The 19982-nt window shown below is 36.5% G+C and overlaps 1 protein-coding gene across 2 annotated transcripts in view; it reads right to left on the bottom strand.

The window, feature by feature from the left end:
- AFG1L (AFG1 like ATPase) overlaps positions 1–19982 on the bottom strand; it is a 61212-nt gene that overhangs the window by 10016 nt on the left and 31214 nt on the right. For both annotated transcript variants that reach the window (XM_048298895.1, XM_048298893.1), the window contains exons 8-10: positions 9486–9568; positions 6010–6080; positions 5653–5753 (exon numbers count right to left, since the gene is read on the bottom strand). In XM_048298895.1, the coding sequence (XP_048154852.1) occupies positions 5653–5753; positions 6010–6080; positions 9486–9568 (255 nt within the window). The remainder of the gene's footprint in view (positions 1–5652; positions 5754–6009; positions 6081–9485; positions 9569–19982) is intronic.

The raw sequence follows: 19982 nt of genomic DNA, 5'->3' as shown, positions 1-19982 counted from the left end.
GCTTTAAAGCAACCAAAATAGATCAGTATCCTCTCATCCAGGTTTTTGTTGGTTTTCCACATGTTCACATAGCTAGTAAAGAAAAAAAAGCGAAGTGTATGAATTTGATATCAACTAAGTTATAAAACTTGGGGTAATCCTCAACTGGGAAACTATGATTTACAAATTGGTGGACACAACAGCTTAGCAAGTCAACTGCATATCATATCAGCATTGCATACAATATATTCTCTGTATTTTATTTTTATAAACGTTAATGGACAATCAGTAATTACCAGTATCTGATGCATTATTTTAGACAGAAATAACTCTTTATAGTCTTGACATGAAAAAGTTTGATGCTAACATATGAAACAAGAAATGAAATACTGTAATACCAGAAAGGTTATCAACTCTAACTCCCAAGGTCTCCAGGTATTAATTAAAAAGCTATTACGAAAATTCTACTTAAGCTAGAAGATGTTACAAATACTATCAGGTTACCAATTGCTGCTTTCCTATTTTCATCTATTATGTATTAGCTGACATCTCAAGAAATTGTGTGATATCAGATAAAGTGGAAAATGTTTCAATATTTCCCCTTAGAATTTTGACTTTATTTCAAAGGAAACGTCAGTGAAACTGAAGAGGTTTTACAGGCTGTTCAAATGAAACATTGTATTACAAAAGTCAGTAAGTAATTATCTGAGAAATTTCAAACACATTTCCTTAATCCTACACCAATAAATGTAGATTTTTAGGTCTGGATATTTATCCCTTGGAATGCAACAGTTACCCAAGACCAGACTAGAAGACAGATTGTGGCAACGAAGTGAAAGCAGAGTCACTTGAGTGGTAAGCTATTTTACCAACACAACAATCCTTCCACATGTTGATTCTTGCAAAACTTACTGTTTTTTCTGGACACTTCAGGGTAATGGATAGCCAAAGGAATCAATTAACCAAGTTTTGAGTACAATGTTGTCCACTCATGCTGCAATGATTTACCGACACCCACATGAGCAGTGAGTGGTATACAACAGTTTCAGAAAACTCAAAAAATAATACTGCAACTCCAGGATAATACTGTAAGTTGTAGGTACTTCCATGATGCGGACCAGGCATGTCAAATTTGGAAGAAAGGTTGCTTGGTATGAGGGAAATCTCCTATACATGTCCTGTGAAACCCCCCTCAAATCCAAGGAAGTTATAAGCCTTGGAAAAACTCAGTCTGAACTGACTGCACAGATTGATCATGAACTGAGAAGTAATGCCTACTCCCAGAAGTATGAGGGGGACAAGAGCTGCTTATTCCCTCAAAATGGACTGAGCACATTCCCCTGCTAGCTTGCTGAACTTGTTCACTGCATGTGCAGGGGCAGTGAGAGCTGTCAACAGGGAGCAGGGACCCTGACTCCCTCACATCCCTAGTTTCAGGCACTTTAAAACCAGGAAAGATCATGGGGTACTTCAAGCCCCTGCATTTTAGAGATGGCTAAGCCTAAAAACTAGTATGCAGCTCGAACACAAAAACTACCTCCTAAAATGGCATCCAGTTTTGACCCAATACACAATAAAAAGAAGCTCTGTGTCTGCTTAGATGTAAAAAAGGCAAAACAAAACAAACTCTCAAAAAAACCACCAACCCTTTCCTCAAAATACCAGTTCTGGTAAGAAATAAATTGCACACAGCATTCTTGTCTTTATTGCTCCTCCCCCATACACACAGTACTCTGTAGTTACAGCAAGTTTGTATTAGTATTTATGTTATATTCAAAACTCCCAGAGAAAAAACCTGTTATACTGGGCTTAGTATAAAAATGTGCTCATTAGAAATGCTACAAACAACAAACCTTCAGCAATATTTCTTTTTATAGGTTAGTTAACTAAATTAGCCATCCATTTAACAAATACTTTCTTGAGACTGCATAATGCCACTTTCCTAGTAAGAACAGCATCTTCAAAACTAAACCCATCCTACAAAGTCAGGGAGACCAGAGAATTAATTTCATTTCCATTCTTTAGTTATCCACTGTATGCATCCAGAATCAGCTTCTCCATTACCCTTTCTGGACTAAAATCTGACCAACAGCCTGCAGTTCCACCCATCATCATACGCATGTGTGAATTTTACTTGTTTGGTTTTTAATACTGACACATAGTGCATTCTTCTAGTGACATGGCATGTCTCTTGCACTCCAACATTTATCAAAAATAAAAAGCTAGTCAGAGATCTCAGCCTAGTTTTCCAGGACTCCAATGATACACATTGTATTTGCAGGCTATTTTTAATATATGTTAACTATTTACAGACTGAAAATTATTTCACCATCCTTTAGTGAAATGAATATTTCACTCTGCTTCACCTAGAACACTTAATTTTTGCAAAACCTTTTCCTTTTTCCACATCATTATTAAGAGTTCATCCATCTCCAGCTAAGAATAAGCCAGTAGCATTCAGAAAACATAAAATATCAAAACTCCAATTTTACTTAATAAGTCTTTTATCTGAATGGACATATTTGCCCATGATCTTTATTTTATAATTTTCCTGCACTTCCTAACTAGTTGCCATTCATTCCATATTATTTGATTCTGTCTCAACAGTGACACAGGAAATACTTCTACTATCTTCCTCCTCAAAGAGTCCTTCTTGGGTTTTTTTGTGTTGCTCTTTTTGTTGTTGTTGTTGTTTACAGTTCCCTTTACAGTTAGTCACATTTCCCATTTGCTTTTGAAAACTACTCTTCCTGAGCACTCACATATGCAACTTCACTGTTTGGAATAACTTTTGCTTTCATTAAATGTTAGAAAATGAAGATTGTTCCTACACAACACAAAATTCTAGATGAATTCATCACTGTAAGCTCCCATCAAATGACCTTGTACTGGATGTAGTACATTTTATGCTAGAAAATTATCATTTGCAATTTTCTGGCTAATTACATTTCACCTTCTCCTGTGTTTCATCTACAGCATAACATACAACAGTGTATTTTCTTTATATGCTTTTTATAGCCAAGTGCTCAAGGAGCAATCCACCTCACGCTCCATTTGCAACAGATCCCTATGAGTACTATCCTTCTGGGTTTGTTAATTAGTAGACTGATATGTACTCGAGAACTTTGTATTAATTAACTTTAAGGCAAGTACCAGTACCTTCAGTGTTGCACATTGTTCTCCACCTCTTTTAGCCACTCTGTCTTTAAGTAGGCTGTAAGCACCCATTCTGTATTATTATTTTATGAATTGTCCCACAAGGTTTCGATAATAGCAATTATCTCTCATTTTTCCCCATTAATGAGTACTTCCCATTTATCATGCTTGTCACCACGTCTGAAAACTGATATAAAACCAACTGCAAATTTTGTTTTCAATTCTGTTAGAAGTTTAATGAGCTCCTACAACACCAACTTTAAATTTCATTTATCTACCTGGAGGCTTTGCTTGAGCTGTCCATTAAGCTCCCCCCTGGTTGCAACAGGCCCCAGTGAAGATGATTTCCTGCCCCATGTCCCTTCATACTATCTGCCTTCCCACGGGATTTTGTCCCCATGCCCTGCACAAAGAAACCTGCAGATTCACTCCATGCAAATACAAAAAAATTCCCCTCCAGTATTTTCTTTTGCCCATCTTGCTTTTCATTATGTCTTTTTCAGCTTTCTACTTCCCTTTTTTTAATAGTAGCACTTATGATGCCTGTCAACTTACCTACCATTTGGCTTCACAAGAGGTAGAAAATACCTTGTTGCTATGTCCCCTACAGATTTCTGCTTTATACCTCCACAAATCATTCCCACTGTTAGCCAGCTTACTGGAATATATAAAAATTACTTTATACTTCCTGTCATGTTGAATGTCTCCTCATTTTGGGTCATTTTTTGCTATAAACCACCAGTGCACTCTTCTGGATCCTGCTGATGTCTTCTGTGACATGAGTGGGAGCAATTTCCCACTCTGTTTAAAAAAGACACTGAATGATTAAGTTTTTCCATCAAAATTTAAAAGAATTAATGAAAAACAGGAATATGGTTTCATGGCTTGACAGCTGAATTTTTCCTTGTTTGAATTTTGCCTTTTAGCAGATTTTAATGGCAGCAGGGCAGGCAAGGTCCTAAATGCAGCTTATACCGAGGGAAATTTTCTACCACTGCTATGAATCACTGCAAAAGTTTATAGTCGTGAAAAAAATCACAGTGGAGGCAACTCTGGCCATTCATCCAAATTTAATGGACAATTCTGAAGTTCATGACTATACTTTTCTACCTATGAAGGAAGCACATTGATACCCCTTACCAACATGCTAATGTAATATTTATGAAGATACATGATCTGAAGAGAAAAATCAGTGATGACTGAGGAAGTTGTCAAAAGAAAACCATTTACTGTCTGCCATGTTGGTTTTGTTTTAAGCATGTGATTTTGCTGTAAGAGATTACCACAATACATCTGCAGAAGGCATCTGAAATGAGACAGCAAGGCTCCCTAAGGCCTGGGCAATCCATGTAAGAACAATACTGTTAAACAACAATTAACATTTCAGAAGGATTCTCTTTACTCGCTCCGAATTCAAACCAAGACCCTCACCTCCATTATGCCAAGATGATCTGAACCCCAAATAATTCTCATCCAGAATGAGAACCTTCAGGCCACTGACATGAGCTAATCAGAGCACTTCAACTTAGAAGCAACTTATCATCCCATTTAAGTACATAAGGCATTTACTGGACTAAAGAATTGTACCAGTATTTGCTGACAGCTTAGCTTCCAATACTTTAAGAGGCACATGGCAGAAAAAGTCTCAAAATCTCTAGTGAAAAGCAAGCTATTCTACCCATGACACACCTCCACTCTTACAAATGGCTTATTGGTTGTCTCAAACTGAAAACCAACAGTCTAAAACCTACAGTGTGAAACACAACCAGTGAAATTTTTGTCCAAATTGTTATCAACTTGGTAGCTGCAAGGAAGTGAAAGCATAATGTTATCACCAAAAGACAGGTCACCATCCTGAATCAAAAGTGCTATTGGCCCAGTTTAGGATTGTGATCATTTAACGATAACTTCAGACATCAGTACAGTGATCACTGAAGTACAATGCAACTCCTGGGGAATTGCCTTCCAACCCACTGGAGGTCAAATACAAGGAGAACTTTTCAAGATTCACATCTCACATGTTTAAGCAGAGAATGTGGCAGCATTTAGCAAAATCTGACATATTTTGAGAAGGCCTGGGATTAAACATTCCTTGTACATGCAGTTGAAACCAAAGCATGGAACAGCAGTGTTACCCTAGTGGTGCCAGGATCACTACTCCTTTGCTTGAGTGTCAAACTGAAACCCCAGATTATAAAACCAGCATTTGATTGCTATTTACATATTGATATGCTACCACCACTCATACACCAGCAGTGATGTTAGGCCAGGCATATACTGTAGTAGGATTTTTGAAGACAATCTGTGATACACCTAAGAGTGAATTTACTATATCATTAAAAAGAAAATTAGTATGGTTTGAGGAAGGGTTTTTTTCTCCATTAAGTTCAAACTATTTCTGTTATCAAGATTTTAAAAAGGGCTTCTTTAATTTACTGCAACTTGGGAAAATAGCAAGTTTGTGCAGTTTGAATTTTTTTTGAGCATTAACTGATCTAGATTGGACTGGGTACTCACTCTGTCACACAGCTCTTCAAACGTGAAGTCTGCAATGGTTCCACACGCTTTATTCAGCCTCAGCTCTCTGCCTTGCACTTTTAGAATCCTTGGTCTAGTTACTATGGGAACATGAACAAAGACTCAATCTTCTCTGGATAATTACTATAAAATTCATCTCTTACAGATAGGAAATGCATAGCTTCATGAATAATAGCACATGATTCAACACATAAATTAGACAAAATGCTGATACAATGACTGCCACTTGAGTGTGGCATCAACCCATATACAGCAATGGAACTTATTAATTGGTCAGTGGAGATTGGGCATTGTGTTCTAAATGTATTCTCTTTCAAGAGAAATTAACTTACGTACAATCATTTTGTTTCTGAGCCAGCTCATCAAACAACTTATCCATGACAGCCTCCACATCAGCTTCACTTGTGCTACAGTGAAAAGAATAATAGAATATGAAATTAATAACACTTGAAGCCAACATCAAACAGCTGCCTGAGCCTGCTTAGCTTTTTGCCCATAAAAAAAAGAGAACAGGATGTTATGCTCTAAATACAAACATTACATTTAGAATACACTTAAAAGTAGAGAATATTAACTCTCAGGTAGATGATTCTGCCTTATTTGCATACACTGAAAGACTTCTGTGTTTTGAGCTGTTTCGAGTAATGAGGCAGAACAGGCAGAGCAGATCCATTAACACTATGTGTACACAATGAGAAAAAAGGCTTCTGGCTCTATCTTGCATGCAAAATAAGAGCAAATAGACAAGGCAAGGCAAGGCAGTCAAGCACCCAAAGAAGTATCCTTTGAAATTTCTGACAGGAGACTTTGTGAAATTAAACGTTGAAGCAGATTTTTTTGGGCGGGTGGGGGAGGACGGGGACTGTGTCAAGTCAACTGATTGTATTGATCAAACAATTTGCAAAATTAAACTGTGAAATTAAAAACACCAGTATGATCTTTGCATCAGCAGTTTTAGCAGTTTCCCAACCTCTGTTCCTAATACTACTTGGGAAAAAAATCAACCACAGATGGTGAAAATGTGAAGTATCTGTGCTGATAGCTGAAGTAAAGTTTACATTCATCCTCTGGGCCACAAGAATTTAAAAAATTAGTCCAATCAGAGAACTTTTTAAAATCACTGAATAGGCTAGAGAGCCAACCTTTCAATGTTTTATTCTTAAAGATGAATAGATAGATAGATAAGATTTCTAGCTGAGAATAGTAAATTAATGTTATGGTAGACAACAAACTAGAACTAGGATAATATGATGTTTCACTGAAGTTTGTGTAAACTCTTTCAGTGTGAAAAGTCTTATTTTATAGATCTTGATGCACTAAAGTCACACTGCTTCACACAGTTCTAGAGATCCCCTGAAATGACAAATGAAGATCAGCTTGTTAAACAAATATTCTCCTGTTTGTTAGGCCTTAAGCACCTTAAAAATGTTAACAGCAGAACTGAGTAACTACTTTTTAGCTAAAGCTTAATAATAACAAATCTTGTAGATACAAAGAATTTGGGGGGAAAAAAAACCACCCACAATTCCAAAGACTTTAAAAAACCTTTTCTGGCTAGGAGGTAACATAAAATTCTAGAAGTTTCTCTCAACATTGATATTGGGGTGATGCTTTCCTCTGACAAAATGATAAATGAAAAAGAACAGACAACACCAGAAAAAAAAGGCCATAAAAGGGGGTAAAGAGTGTATGTGTGTATACATATATATGTGTGTGTGTGTGTATGTCAGAAAGTATGTGCATGTGCACGCATATCAGTATCAGAAATTTCGATGGAAAGGCTACCAGAAGAAATAGGAGAATATGATGCTAAAGTGGATATTTGTACCTAATTGCCAAGAAAGTTTGTTTTGAAAATAAACACCTGAGACCGATGAAGTTGCTTTCATCAGGCATCTTGTAATTGTTACACTGATTGCTCCCAGATGAGTATGAAACAGCTTTAAGTAACCCTCAGTTACATATTTTAAATGAAGACAAGACTACACAAAATATGAAGCATCAAGAGAATTCTTAAAAAAATGTGACAATGATACTATAGCTATTAATAGAAGAACATATACATGTTGCAAAAGAACTTCCGCTTTGGGGGGCAAGACTGCTAATTAAATTTCAAAAATCTGTAGCAAAATACTGTACAGTATCTAATTTTAAAACAAACCAAACAAAAGGTACCCCCACATACTAAGCTAGTTCTACAGGGTTGAAAGCTCCAATGAACCAGTTTGGATAGAAGAATGAATGAGGTTCCCTCAACAGAAGAAAGGACAAGGAAATAAGTACCTAATTCCATTGGCAGCTATGGGAGGTTTTTAATAATTTCCCCCCCCACTGCTTCCGAATGATTTACACATCAAGTTCTGAGGGCAACCAACATCCTTCCAGTAAGAGAACATAAAACAGAATTATTGCCAATCTCTGCCATTCACTTGATCATAAGTTTTACAGCAGAACACAATTAATTATTTTGGCTGGGTATTACTCCTGGAACTTGTTTGTTTTGCTTCTCCTCTGAGAGCTGATGACACAGGCACCAAGTTTATCCTATTACCTGCTAGAAACCACAAACATCCTTTTCCTTTCTTCAGAGTATGGACAGTGAGAAAAGAATATGGCAGGTGCTCTCCACAAGTGTCCAACAGAGTCACAGAGGGCAGCAGGCACAGGAAGCAGCACCAAGGCATAGAAAGCAGCAATCAGAACAAGGGCCATGATGAGCAGCACACGGGTATCAGCAGTGGCTTCAAAAAGTACTTCTGAGCAGACATGGCAAAGTGCACAGAAAGTGAAGCCAGGCAAGAATATAGAACAAGAGCTACTTTTCTCAAGTTCATACAGTCACAGTTTAAGGATTGCATTGGACCTGTTTTCCATATATGAAATTCGGTCATTTCCTTTCAGAAGCAGGAAGAGTTACCAGTTCTAATTCTACCAAGCAGTAATCCTCCTTCCAGACAAACAACTACAACACCTAACTTCATTAAAAAGTAGCATGGACATACTTGGTTTCAAACACCTGTTACAGAGATAAAATTACCCCACCTTTCTTAATGGGAACATGATTTTTAAATCAGTATTTTAAAGGTATAACCGTTATAAATCTAATATTAAGTTATTGTAGTCTGCTTTGTTCAGGTTGTCACTCATTAAGTAATATTACAAGAGAAAATATAAGACAGAAAAATGTTTGCACTGCAAAGGTTTCAAAGTATTAAAGAGGATGTTCCTATTAGGCAGATTTATACTGCAACCATAAACACAACTGTGAATATATTTTAAAATATATTGATTTGCAAATATAAAGTGCTAAAGAAATTTTGTCATGATAAACACAAACAATCTGTCAAAACAGAAGGGTGTTGGATTTTTTAATCCACAGCATTGGAAACACCCAAAATTAAATGAATCCTTGTCATTGGACTTCTATAAATACTTAATTACTTAAATACAATAAGGATGTTCTTCTATTATAAGAGAATTGTGCAATCTCTTACAAGAGGATATTCATTACTTTCTAACCATCTGTCACTTCAGTTCTCCAAACACCACACCTCCCCAAAAAATCTAATTAGTTTTTATTCAGTCACACATTATAAATGATGCTAGTGTGGGTACTGAAAATGTAGTTTAATGAAGTTAATATCAAGGCATAATGGAAGGCGGTTTGCTGAACAAAATGGACCAGAAGGCAAAGAAAGGAAAAGTCACACCCTGCTAATTCTACTATGCATTTTTCATTTCCCATTGACTAGGAAATTATTGGCTAATAAGAAGGAAAAAGAGAGCAAAAACAATATCATAGATAAACTTACAGGTAGTAAAGTTTTCCAGCAGCTGGAAGCACTCGTTTCCTGTAGTCTATTCCAGAATCAAGCTGGACTGTGCTGCAGTATTTCTACAGAGACAAGAAAAAAAAAAAAAAGAATAGCTTTCCTCAAGCCAAAGCTGTATTTACTATTGTCTGAGATACAGAGAAGAGACACTGCTGAGATAAATCATCAGCATGAATATCATCTGCAAAACTGAAATTCAAGATCTAAAAGCTGAAGTCTCATTTGTAATTATTGAAGCAAAGAAATAGGCTGAAAATCATTCATATATTCAAAACAAAAAAGGCTATCACAAGTCCATCAACTAAAAAAGTTAACATAGATTAGAAGCACACGGAATGAAATGAGGGTGGATATTACTCATTCTCTCTAGGCACTGCTTTGTTGCAAAAATAATTATTTCCACATTAAAATATGTATGTTTCGAAATACAAAATTAGGAGCACTAGAAGTTTAACAGAACACAACCAAATTCTAGCAACAAGTGAAACTACTTCTATTTTGTAAGCTAAAAATAATTTTATCTTTTCCTTCTTCTAAGAATAGTAAAGATTTTATCATACAAATATCAAATATATGAACCACAACAAATTTTGCTGCAAAACAGAGAAGGGGTGAATAAACAAAGCTCTGTATCAAAAAGATTTTATTTCATTTTTGCAATGTCCGAATTAACTCAGAAAAGGATCTTTTTTGTTCCTCTTTAAACAACCTGTAAGATTCTAAGTGTGATACAGATGTCTCTGAGTAGTTACAATAATTGCTTCTGTTAGAAAACTCAAACCCAGTTGTACTAAAGGGTGCTTTTTTTGATTCAAGGCCTTAGGCTGAGAGCAGAATTCTCACTAGTATCAGTGGGATCAAGATTTTACCCCCCTGGCAAAGGGAATAGCTCTGCTTATCTGTTATGACTACTTCCAACACACACAACTTCTGGGCGTTATATATAGTAAGAAGCAAAAGAAGCTATAGAAGAAAGAGATGAAAAGTTTTAGTATTTTAGAAAATATAGCTCTAGTAACAATTTAATTAAAGCAATAAAACTTTTTTTTAATGTAATTCAACACCACTAAAATTCTTCAGTTTGCTAGAACCCACTAAATCAGTCTGCTTCTTCACTGCACCATGAACTATTAGTTTGTCTTTCATATTCTTGTTAAGCGTTTCATATTCTGCATGTTCAAATTTTTCAAAGGCTCCTTGAGGCCATTCAAATAACAAAATTGGAAATGTCAAACCTCATTCATAGCAACTACATTGTAGGGAAAAAAATTAGAAGAACTATCATCAGTGATTTAAGGAACAATGGCCCTTTTGAACAAATGCATTGCACAGGACACAAAGATCACAAATATCTGCAGGAATTACTGTGATGAGTCATTGCATTAATTTTTTGCCCTTGGCTATTAGTGAAGGCTCTATACCTACATTAAACCTCCAACTTCTCTGCAAAGACATACAGCTGAAGAAAGAAGGTGAAAGAAACCATCCCAAAAGCACAGAATACCAGGAAAATCCATGTATCTTTAATTCCAGTAAGTGAAAAAGCCATGCTAATCAAATCATTATCTTGGACTAAAGCTACTGCAAACACAATAGCATTGGTGCTACAATATTATTATAATCTATTCCCTTTCTTTTCATGAGAGCTTACAAAGAAAGAGAATAACAGAGCAGAAGAAAAAAAGTTCCAGAGGCATGTAATAATTATGCACAAGGGAGGGAGGATGTTTAAGCTTTTCTTCAGCATCAGTCTGGCAGCCAAGGCTAGAGGGAAGATTACTGAAATTTCACAGCAAAGCTATTGCACTTAGCTTTTCTTTGCCAGCATCTTTCCACCTAATGGTATATTTTTCCAAAGTAGTAGATTAGCTTAAATAATATTTTCTTTACATTAGTAGGGGGAAAACCCCACAGATTACTACTACAGCTTTGAGGACTATGAGATTACTTAGATTAACTTTAGATACTTGCATATATAGTAATGCTGTTAATCATTATGGTTTGTTTTATCCTGGAAACAAGAGATGGGCAATTTTACATGAATTCAGCCTCATCTCTGGCCCTTAAGTCGGATTTATAAACTCTACTGCTCCCTCAGGGTGTTGTGTTGCACATAGTGGAAAGTGAACACAGAATCACATATACTTAAGAGTATTCCATGGTTATGGTAGGGCTGAAAGAGGAAAAGCACACCTGAACACTGTAGCTGGTGTAAATTTGTTCCCTGATATTTACAGTGGTGCAGGAGGCTCAGCTGCTAATGACAAGCAGGTGTCCTGTGCACTCAGATACAGACTTGTACTGGCCTATACTATGCAGGTCATTGCAGCTTGATGAAACAGAAATGGGTGCCCAGTGCTACACTGTTTTAGTCCACTTGTGTTCCACTTACAAACTTGTCACTCCTTAAATGCACTGCCAGCCTTTTATGACTCCATGATTTAACATTACACTGGATGAGTTTTGGAGGTAAGAACCATGGAACTGAAGATGTAAATATTACCAATACAGCTACAAAGAAGACACCTTTTTTTTTTTTTCCTTCCTTCTCTTTTCTCTGTCTTTGAAGTAATTAGTATTACCACTATTCAGGAAAAAACACTATCATTAGTGACTCTAGTTAAAAAGAGCTTGTGTGTTCAAAAAATTATTTATGTTTTTGGGCCCCTTCTAAGCTACAAACACTGCCTAACAGAGATATTTCTTTCCCTATAAACTTTGCTTGTATGTCTGTAATGATGTACTATTTTTGATTCTAATATAATATAACATGATATAGTTTATTTCAAAAAAACCTGTTAGACACAAGACCTTTCAGCCAGAAAGGCAATAGCAGAATCCTGTTCAGAGATCTATAAAATACAATATAGTCCTAGTGGATATTTTGCTTCCTTAGGAGGCAAAAGCAACATATAAACACAATGAAAAAACAGAATTCTGATGTACAGCAGTTTTCTGTAATACACAGTGTAAGCAAAAAAGCAGGGGACAGCTAACAGGAACTGAGAAATACTTAGTCCTTTTGAAAACACTTGGCATTTTACTCCTTGGATGTTCCTATTAATTGACAGGTTTGTCCTCTCCAGACTGATGGTCAGTTCAGGAAGGTAATCTGACCATTTAGAGATCATATTCTAAATACAAATAAAAGAGTCACAGGAATTTCCTAGCCCTTCTACAGGTTCAGGTGTCTATCCATGCTTGTTGCTAATTATTTTCACTGAGACACTTCAAAGCTCACCCACATCTATTGTGTTAAGACACTGTATGAATATACATAAAATGAATGGCTCCTGCCATTAAACTCAAACATCATAATCTGCATCACAACATGTTCTCAGAAAACAGTCCTTTAAGACATGATTCCTGCAGTTAGATTGTAAGCTTTGCAGAGTAGGAAAAACCTTTCCTTATGTGAACAGATGACGAGTACAGATCCATAGGTGCTAATGGAAAATAACGTAACAAAAAAACCCCAAACCCCCAAACAGAAGTGGGCAATGTTATTTTCACAAACTGACCGCTGCATAGTAGAGGAGAAAAAAGGTGTGTGAGCAGCAGCAGCGAACCGAAGGGCAGTAGTAGGAGGACTGCTTGCACTGCCAGACAATAACAACACCATTTCTTCTCCGAGTTAAGAATGTACCCTTGGAGATAGTTCTAAAGGGAGATGCAGCACATGGTCACCTTTGCTCAGTCAGAAAGGTCACAGAAAAGTTATGTGCTGAACAGAGATCCAAAAGTTCTTCCTTTTGGGGTTTCCTTTGTCAACAAGGGTACCCACCATAGTTCTTTGTTTCTGCACACATAAACATTCAGTTATCTGCTTCACAGGAAGGCAGAGGGAAAAATATTCATATTTATAATTTTTTTTTTAAGATAAATGCTTTAAATGTTAAAAAGACAGTGTATAATCAGAACATGTAACAAAAGAAAATAAAGCACACCAAAATAATGTAGATGTCCAAGCTAAACACTTAAAATACTAGATTTCAAAAAGGAAAACCAGATACATGGTTGCATGCTATGGAAGAACAAATCCTGCTCACAAGTGTAAGAATGAAATACTGAACATCAGAGAGGGTGCCTATGTGAGTATCACCATGCATCTTGTCTGCCCTTCACAGGTATCAGCAACATTATTCTCCTGCATCATGGTACTAAAAAATCAGTACTATAATTTAAAAATCATGGAAGTTTGGAGAGGGATGGAAAATTAGGCTTCTCTACATTTTACCCGTCAGCTTCTTACAGCATGGGGAAAACCCCTGCCAAGACTACATATAAAAGTTCTACTTTCTCCATCTTTGGACTACCTCATCCAGCACTGGACTGATTTATGGATGTGATTGCATTCTCACACTCACTAATCACCATGGAATCCTAATCAACAGCCAAAGAACTAACTGGAGTGCTCAGGTCATTAGCACTTAACTGTGAAACCCATAACTATAACAATTGGTTTCCATTTCTTAAGACAGAGTTTTAAATTTTCAGATTTTATTTTGGGCTAAACTTCTTTTGAAATAAATACTTAATATTGAAGCTACAGTCAGTCTAGTGAAACCATCCACAGTTTCCAACAGATTTTCTATTCTATTGAGATATTTAAAGTCTGACTTACCCTATTCAATTCAAATGCGTAAAATTAATTAGTCATACAATTTATTTTGAAGTCATTTATGTATTTATGTATACAAAGAACAAATACAATTACAGAATTGAAAATGCAATTAGTAAGTTAAAAATGCAGTGTAAGCATGCACTCATTCCCACTGAGTGGCATAAACACTTTATTCCAGAAGGAAAAAAAGATAAAGCCTCAAGGCTCAAGACACACCACCTAAAACAACCACCTTTAGACAGAATAGATAAAATTAGACTGTTGATAGACCTACTCTAGAAAGTTATTAAATACAGACTAACAAATACATTTTTTTCCCAATAAGCACCTCTGATATTCCTTTATTGCTTCAATCAAGAATGGTAGCTATTAAAATGTTTAACTGCTCAAGAAATTAAAGCACACAACAGGATAGATTGTTATGAAGACAGAAACTTCAGAAAATTTCAAAAGGCAGTCCAAGTTAGCTGGATAACCTGCGAGTTCTCAAGACGTGTGTCTCCCCTGTGTCACAAAAAGCCCTGAAATGCTATAGATGGCCTTGTGGTCCACATTAAACACCATACTAAGTATCATGTGCCCCTCTGAGCTCAAATATTGTGTTCAGCTGGTAACACTTGGTAATACAGGTGAGTAGATATTTCTTAACCTTATTGAAGATCACCATAAGTCAACCCAATTACCATTCTCTGCTCTGAATTTTAATGGTTTTAAAACAAAAACCAAAAAAACCCAACATACAAATCATCCTGTCAGACCACAAGAATAGACAAACTAATCACCACAGAACCCTCATCAACAGCCAAAGAACTAACAGGAGTGCTCAGATTAGCACTGAGCCATCAAACCCACCCATCTGAGGACCTCCAGAGAAGGTGTAGGGGAACAGAGACACAAGAGTGCTTCAATTTAGGAGGATCATCACCTTAATTCCCAGACCTGCTGAGTTTCCACTGCCTTTCACACCTGGGTCAAATGGAAATGGAGTGGCAGCACTGCATCTGCAGTATCAAATGCTCATTTTCCATATGAGCAAGGAAGAGTATAGTCCTATCCCCAAGCAGGCAAAGCTTCACAATTAATACTCTTGGCCTCTGAACAAGCACATTAGAACACCAACTATTAGTAACCATGCCTAAGAAGTGCAACTTCTGGCCACTCTTTCTGAGGAAAAGGAACCATAATTTTCACATAGGTCTCATCCTCCTTTTCAAATGCATCCTCTGATTTGGTCTCCATTAACAATACACAGGATCAGTAATATTCCTTTCCTCCAGCAAATCAGAAAATAATTAGATTGTTCATTTGCAATCATTCTTCTCATATATTTACATTCAGCCTAAGAGGGAAAAACTCTCCCACATGACACAACATGCAGACATGTGATGAGAGTCACTAGCCAACAGAGAAAGAGTTCCCCAGGTAAACAAAGCTCACTAGACTTAACAATTTTTATTTTTCATTATTTGACTCCATATAGTGTTAGATTATCAACTAGAATATTGTTTATTCTTCCTTAAAATTCTTCCTTAAGCAATTTCAAGAAAAGGTTTCTCCATCCAAAGGATACCACTACAACTGGCATTTTCCATAACTGTGGTAGAACAAGAATCATCTTAAGCAAAAATGTTGTATGTAATGAAAAAATTATTGCTGACAGACAAAGCACACCCACAGGTTTTAACTTCAGTGTACTCTCAAAGTCACCAGCATGTGACAGTCACAGAATGTGAAATTTTGGAATGTGAATCTGGTCCACCTGGGACTCATGAGCTGGACAGGTCTGTCCACAGCCTGCTGAGAAGTGTACAAAGGTAAGTGCAGTTTCCTCTCTGGTGCAGCTCTACAAGATCAACCAGACAGTTAGTCATGAGCACGCCCCGTACAGGTGCGGGACCTTCAAAGGGCTGCTCCTTTTATCCTTTCGCCTTACTTGAAAACAAAAAAAAAGCACAAACAAAAAAAAGGAAATTAATCAAGCTTGCAACACTCCTAACTTTCTGCTACACTAATCCATGGGATTGAGGAGGAAGGACAAAGAGAATCACCAGGTATTTGGTGGTGGAGAAAAACTTGGTCCAAGCATTGTTGGATGTACATATAGTTCTTGTCTCCTTGTTCAGATGTTGTTGAAACAGTAGACTTTAAAGAAAACGTCAATGAATCCTCATAAGCACTATACATGACCTCTGGGGTAATTAGCAATCATTCAAAAGCAACAAGACTAAAGTGTTCTATTCTTTATTACTGTCAGCTCTTTTCTTGATCAGCATTTTAATAAAGAAGGTTCATTGCTAAGACAGTTTCATGAATCAGTCATAATTACATTCTGACATGCAGTGAATAGTAAAGCAAAACTAAGTATCACTTCATCAACCTTTCTAACCTTTGTGCAAGTATTAACTGTAAATAATTTTTACACAATCTTACAACAGAAAATCTGCATATTTCTTAGCTTTTTGCATACTCTACCCTAACTGAATTTCCTGTGACCTATACCTGAAAAAAACCTCCAATATTACAATCAGGAATAATTACTTATCTTGCATGGTATTCAGGTATTGCCTTTCACAGACCAAATTAACTTCAAGTAGAAAAGGCTATTTGTTCTACAAAACAGTGCAATGCTTTACAGGGTTAACTAAGGTTTTTTTACAGTCTTTTCCCCTATATGCTTCTGCAATAATGAAATCTGGGAAATTGTTACAATAGCCTCAGCTACTTTATTCTTATCCCAGTTGCAAATACTCTAACAAAACGAAACAAAAAAACCCCAAAGAACCACATGAACAAATTTTGAGGAAAACTTTCTAAATGTCATCCAAGAATTCTGTACAATATCAAGGAAAGTAATCACTCTCAAGTTGATTTGGGATAACAAGCATTTTACTTGTGAATTATTTTTCAGTGGACCTAGACCATAAAGATCTGGGAAAAGAAATACTGCCAAATACAACTTTTTCTATCAATCCTTTTCTTACACTTGTGACAATTACATTTAAACTTTAAACTGAAGAGTTTAGCAGAGATAAATTGAGAGGCAAAATACATTCAGTGGAAGTTGCACAAGTTTACATTACAACCTTCAAAACTTTAACAACTAAGAAACCCCACTATTCTTGCTACCACAAGGAACATACGATCTATTGTACAACTTTTCAATAACTTATTTTAATGTCTAGCTACAAATCAGCTACCCCCTAAGAAGAGGAAAAAATAGACAATTAACTTGTAAAATAATGGTGCATGAATAAAAAGAGAGACTCTTAAAATGTACTGTTCAGTGAATAGTATTTCAGATATTCAAACAAAAGTGAAAGAATTCAGGAGGTACAGATGTGGCTGTGCCAGCTCAGAGACAAGTAGCCTCTCCTTTTTCCAGTCAGAGAACTGAAGAATGGCAGAGTAAACTTCCACACACTAAGAATTACACTGAACAGCGCTCCCCATTTCACATCACTTAGGAAAAAAATCTTCCTTGCAGAATAAGAATAAATACAAAAGGAAAAAAACCCACCTGCAAACTACAAATCACTGCATAACACCCAGTTTTGCTAAAGGACCAGTAATGACTGTAACTTTCAATCTCCTAATAAGCAAGCTGTGGTGTTCTGTGAAAAACAAATGCCAAGAGTTCACACTGAATTTATAACATGATGTTTCATAAGCTAAGGGTCAAATTCACCCCAATACACGTACTTCACTGGAATTATACCCTGGATGAAGTTATTTGTCTAGATTTCTTTTACACGGTTGTTTTTCTTTTTAACATTTGATTTGTATTTCTTTCCCCAGTATTAGCCTTTGCTCCTGCCAGAACTGTTGGCAGGCAGGGAAAAAAAAAAAAAAAAAGAAAGAAAAAAAAAAGTAGTCTTGATTTACGAAACTGAATTTCCCAGAATAATAATTTTAAAAAAGCGATTAAGATCTAAACAAAGGCTAAAGATGGCTTACACTTAGCTCTGATGAGGTCCACTACCTCATTACCCAACAACTGAAAACTTCTGATGCATTTTGTTTCAAGAGAATCCAAAAGTCCTTGCTGTAAAGCAGGCTGGGGGGTGCAGGGTCCATTCACTCTTTCTGTATCACAACCATTATGTAAGAAGTATAAAACACTGCCTTTATGCTGCCAAACCACAATGACTCTTCTTACATCAAAGGGTTTTGGCCACTAGGGTTTTTTTTCTCTGAAATTTATTCAAGCCAGGGGCAGGGAGACAACAATTCATACACGCTAATTACACCTAATTATCTATTCCTTTTTTTTCCCCTTTCCACGAGCTTCGGCCAGTGCTATTTGCTATCTGGGTTTCTCACAACCTCCCCTTGCCCTGTCCATCCAACTCAGCAGCAAAGTCTTTGAAGAAAACAGTCGTGGCTTCTTAGAATTTTAACAATATAAGGTTCAACTCAAACTAAATTATTCTATTATTAGTTTTGACACATTTATGTGTTAAATATGAAGGCCTCTTGGTTAATTTGGCAAATTCCTCACATCTCTTCACAACTAGAATTGCTGGTAACACCCTCTCTTGTAGGAGCTTCTCCTCATGCTTTCTTTTCATGATCTAAATGAAATGTTTATTGGATTAAAGTTCTTCTCTGCAGACCTCCACGGTGGCCTGTGACAAAGAGCTTAAAAGCTTTATTAATTGGCTCGGGCTTTTTAGGGGGAGGCAGGACCTCATTTCACATTACATCACAAGCAAACAGAACTGCCACGTGTAAGTAGACTAATTTACCCTGATATAGCAGGAATCAACTATTCCATATCTACGATATGCTTTCATTTACTCATTTTAATCAAGGAGCAAACAAACCAAGCCACAGCTCAGGAAATCCTAACAATTAAAGAAAGGGAGAAGGCAGGAAGCCTGGCACAGAGCTACAGTAGCAACTATTTCATCCTAAGATAAAGTTTTGATCTGCATCTAAATAAACTGTCTAGGAGAAAGTGTCTAAGACAGACATAAAAGGTAAACAAATGAACAGTTCATCCCTTGAGAACACAATACAGCAATAGGTACATTATAAAATATTGTAACAGTTACATGCTCTGAACTACAGAATTCAAATAACCCTTTTGTTTAAATTTAACACACACACAGGCTTAGAAGGCTGAATGCAAAAGGGATTGGTAGCTTCTAATCTGACACCTTGCTTTCTATATACAACATTTTATGACTTGATAGGCTCACAAATTCATCAAACTAAAATTACCCAGAAATTATACTGATGTTCAAAAATACTTGCAGCACAAAATACTTGCAATCATGCTGTATTTCCTTTTTTTATTTTTTCTATGTTTAATTAGGTACACTTCACAAAAGATGAGTACTTCTATTACTTGCACAGAGAGAGAACAAGAACAAATGCTCCTTCTACTTAGGAGTTTGCTTGGTTACATACTAAGAAGGGAAACAAAAGGCCCAACATCTTCAATAATGAAAAAGTCAATTGATAGGCGAAGCCATCACAATATCAAAGGCCTAATCCCTGCAATTCTGACTCAGGTGACAGTTCACAGGGGTCAGAGTGGCTGACACTGACCTCAAAAGCAGGTTTTAACTATTCAACATACTGAAAGCTGCTGGGCTATCACACCATTAGACTGGAACAAACTGACAAATCAATTTCATCAAGGAGATGACTTTTTTGGGAGAGGGGGGAGGAGAGAGGCAGATCCGCCACTCAACAAATCCCTGCATTTCTCACACAGGTGGTTGGACAAAAGCTGACTGCACCATCAAAGACATTTTATATCTACCAAATGCCTTTGTACAAAACTAACTCCCACAATTTCCTTAGGGGCAGCTCTAAATGTTTTTTAAACAAGTATTTTTCACATT

This window comes from Corvus hawaiiensis, chromosome 3, assembly GCF_020740725.1.
Source record: "Corvus hawaiiensis isolate bCorHaw1 chromosome 3, bCorHaw1.pri.cur, whole genome shotgun sequence".
In the NCBI taxonomy this organism is placed as follows: domain Eukaryota; kingdom Metazoa; phylum Chordata; class Aves; order Passeriformes; family Corvidae; genus Corvus; species Corvus hawaiiensis.
The sequence above is the reverse complement of the archived record's forward strand: the minus strand, read 5'-3'. Positions and strand labels throughout refer to the sequence as shown.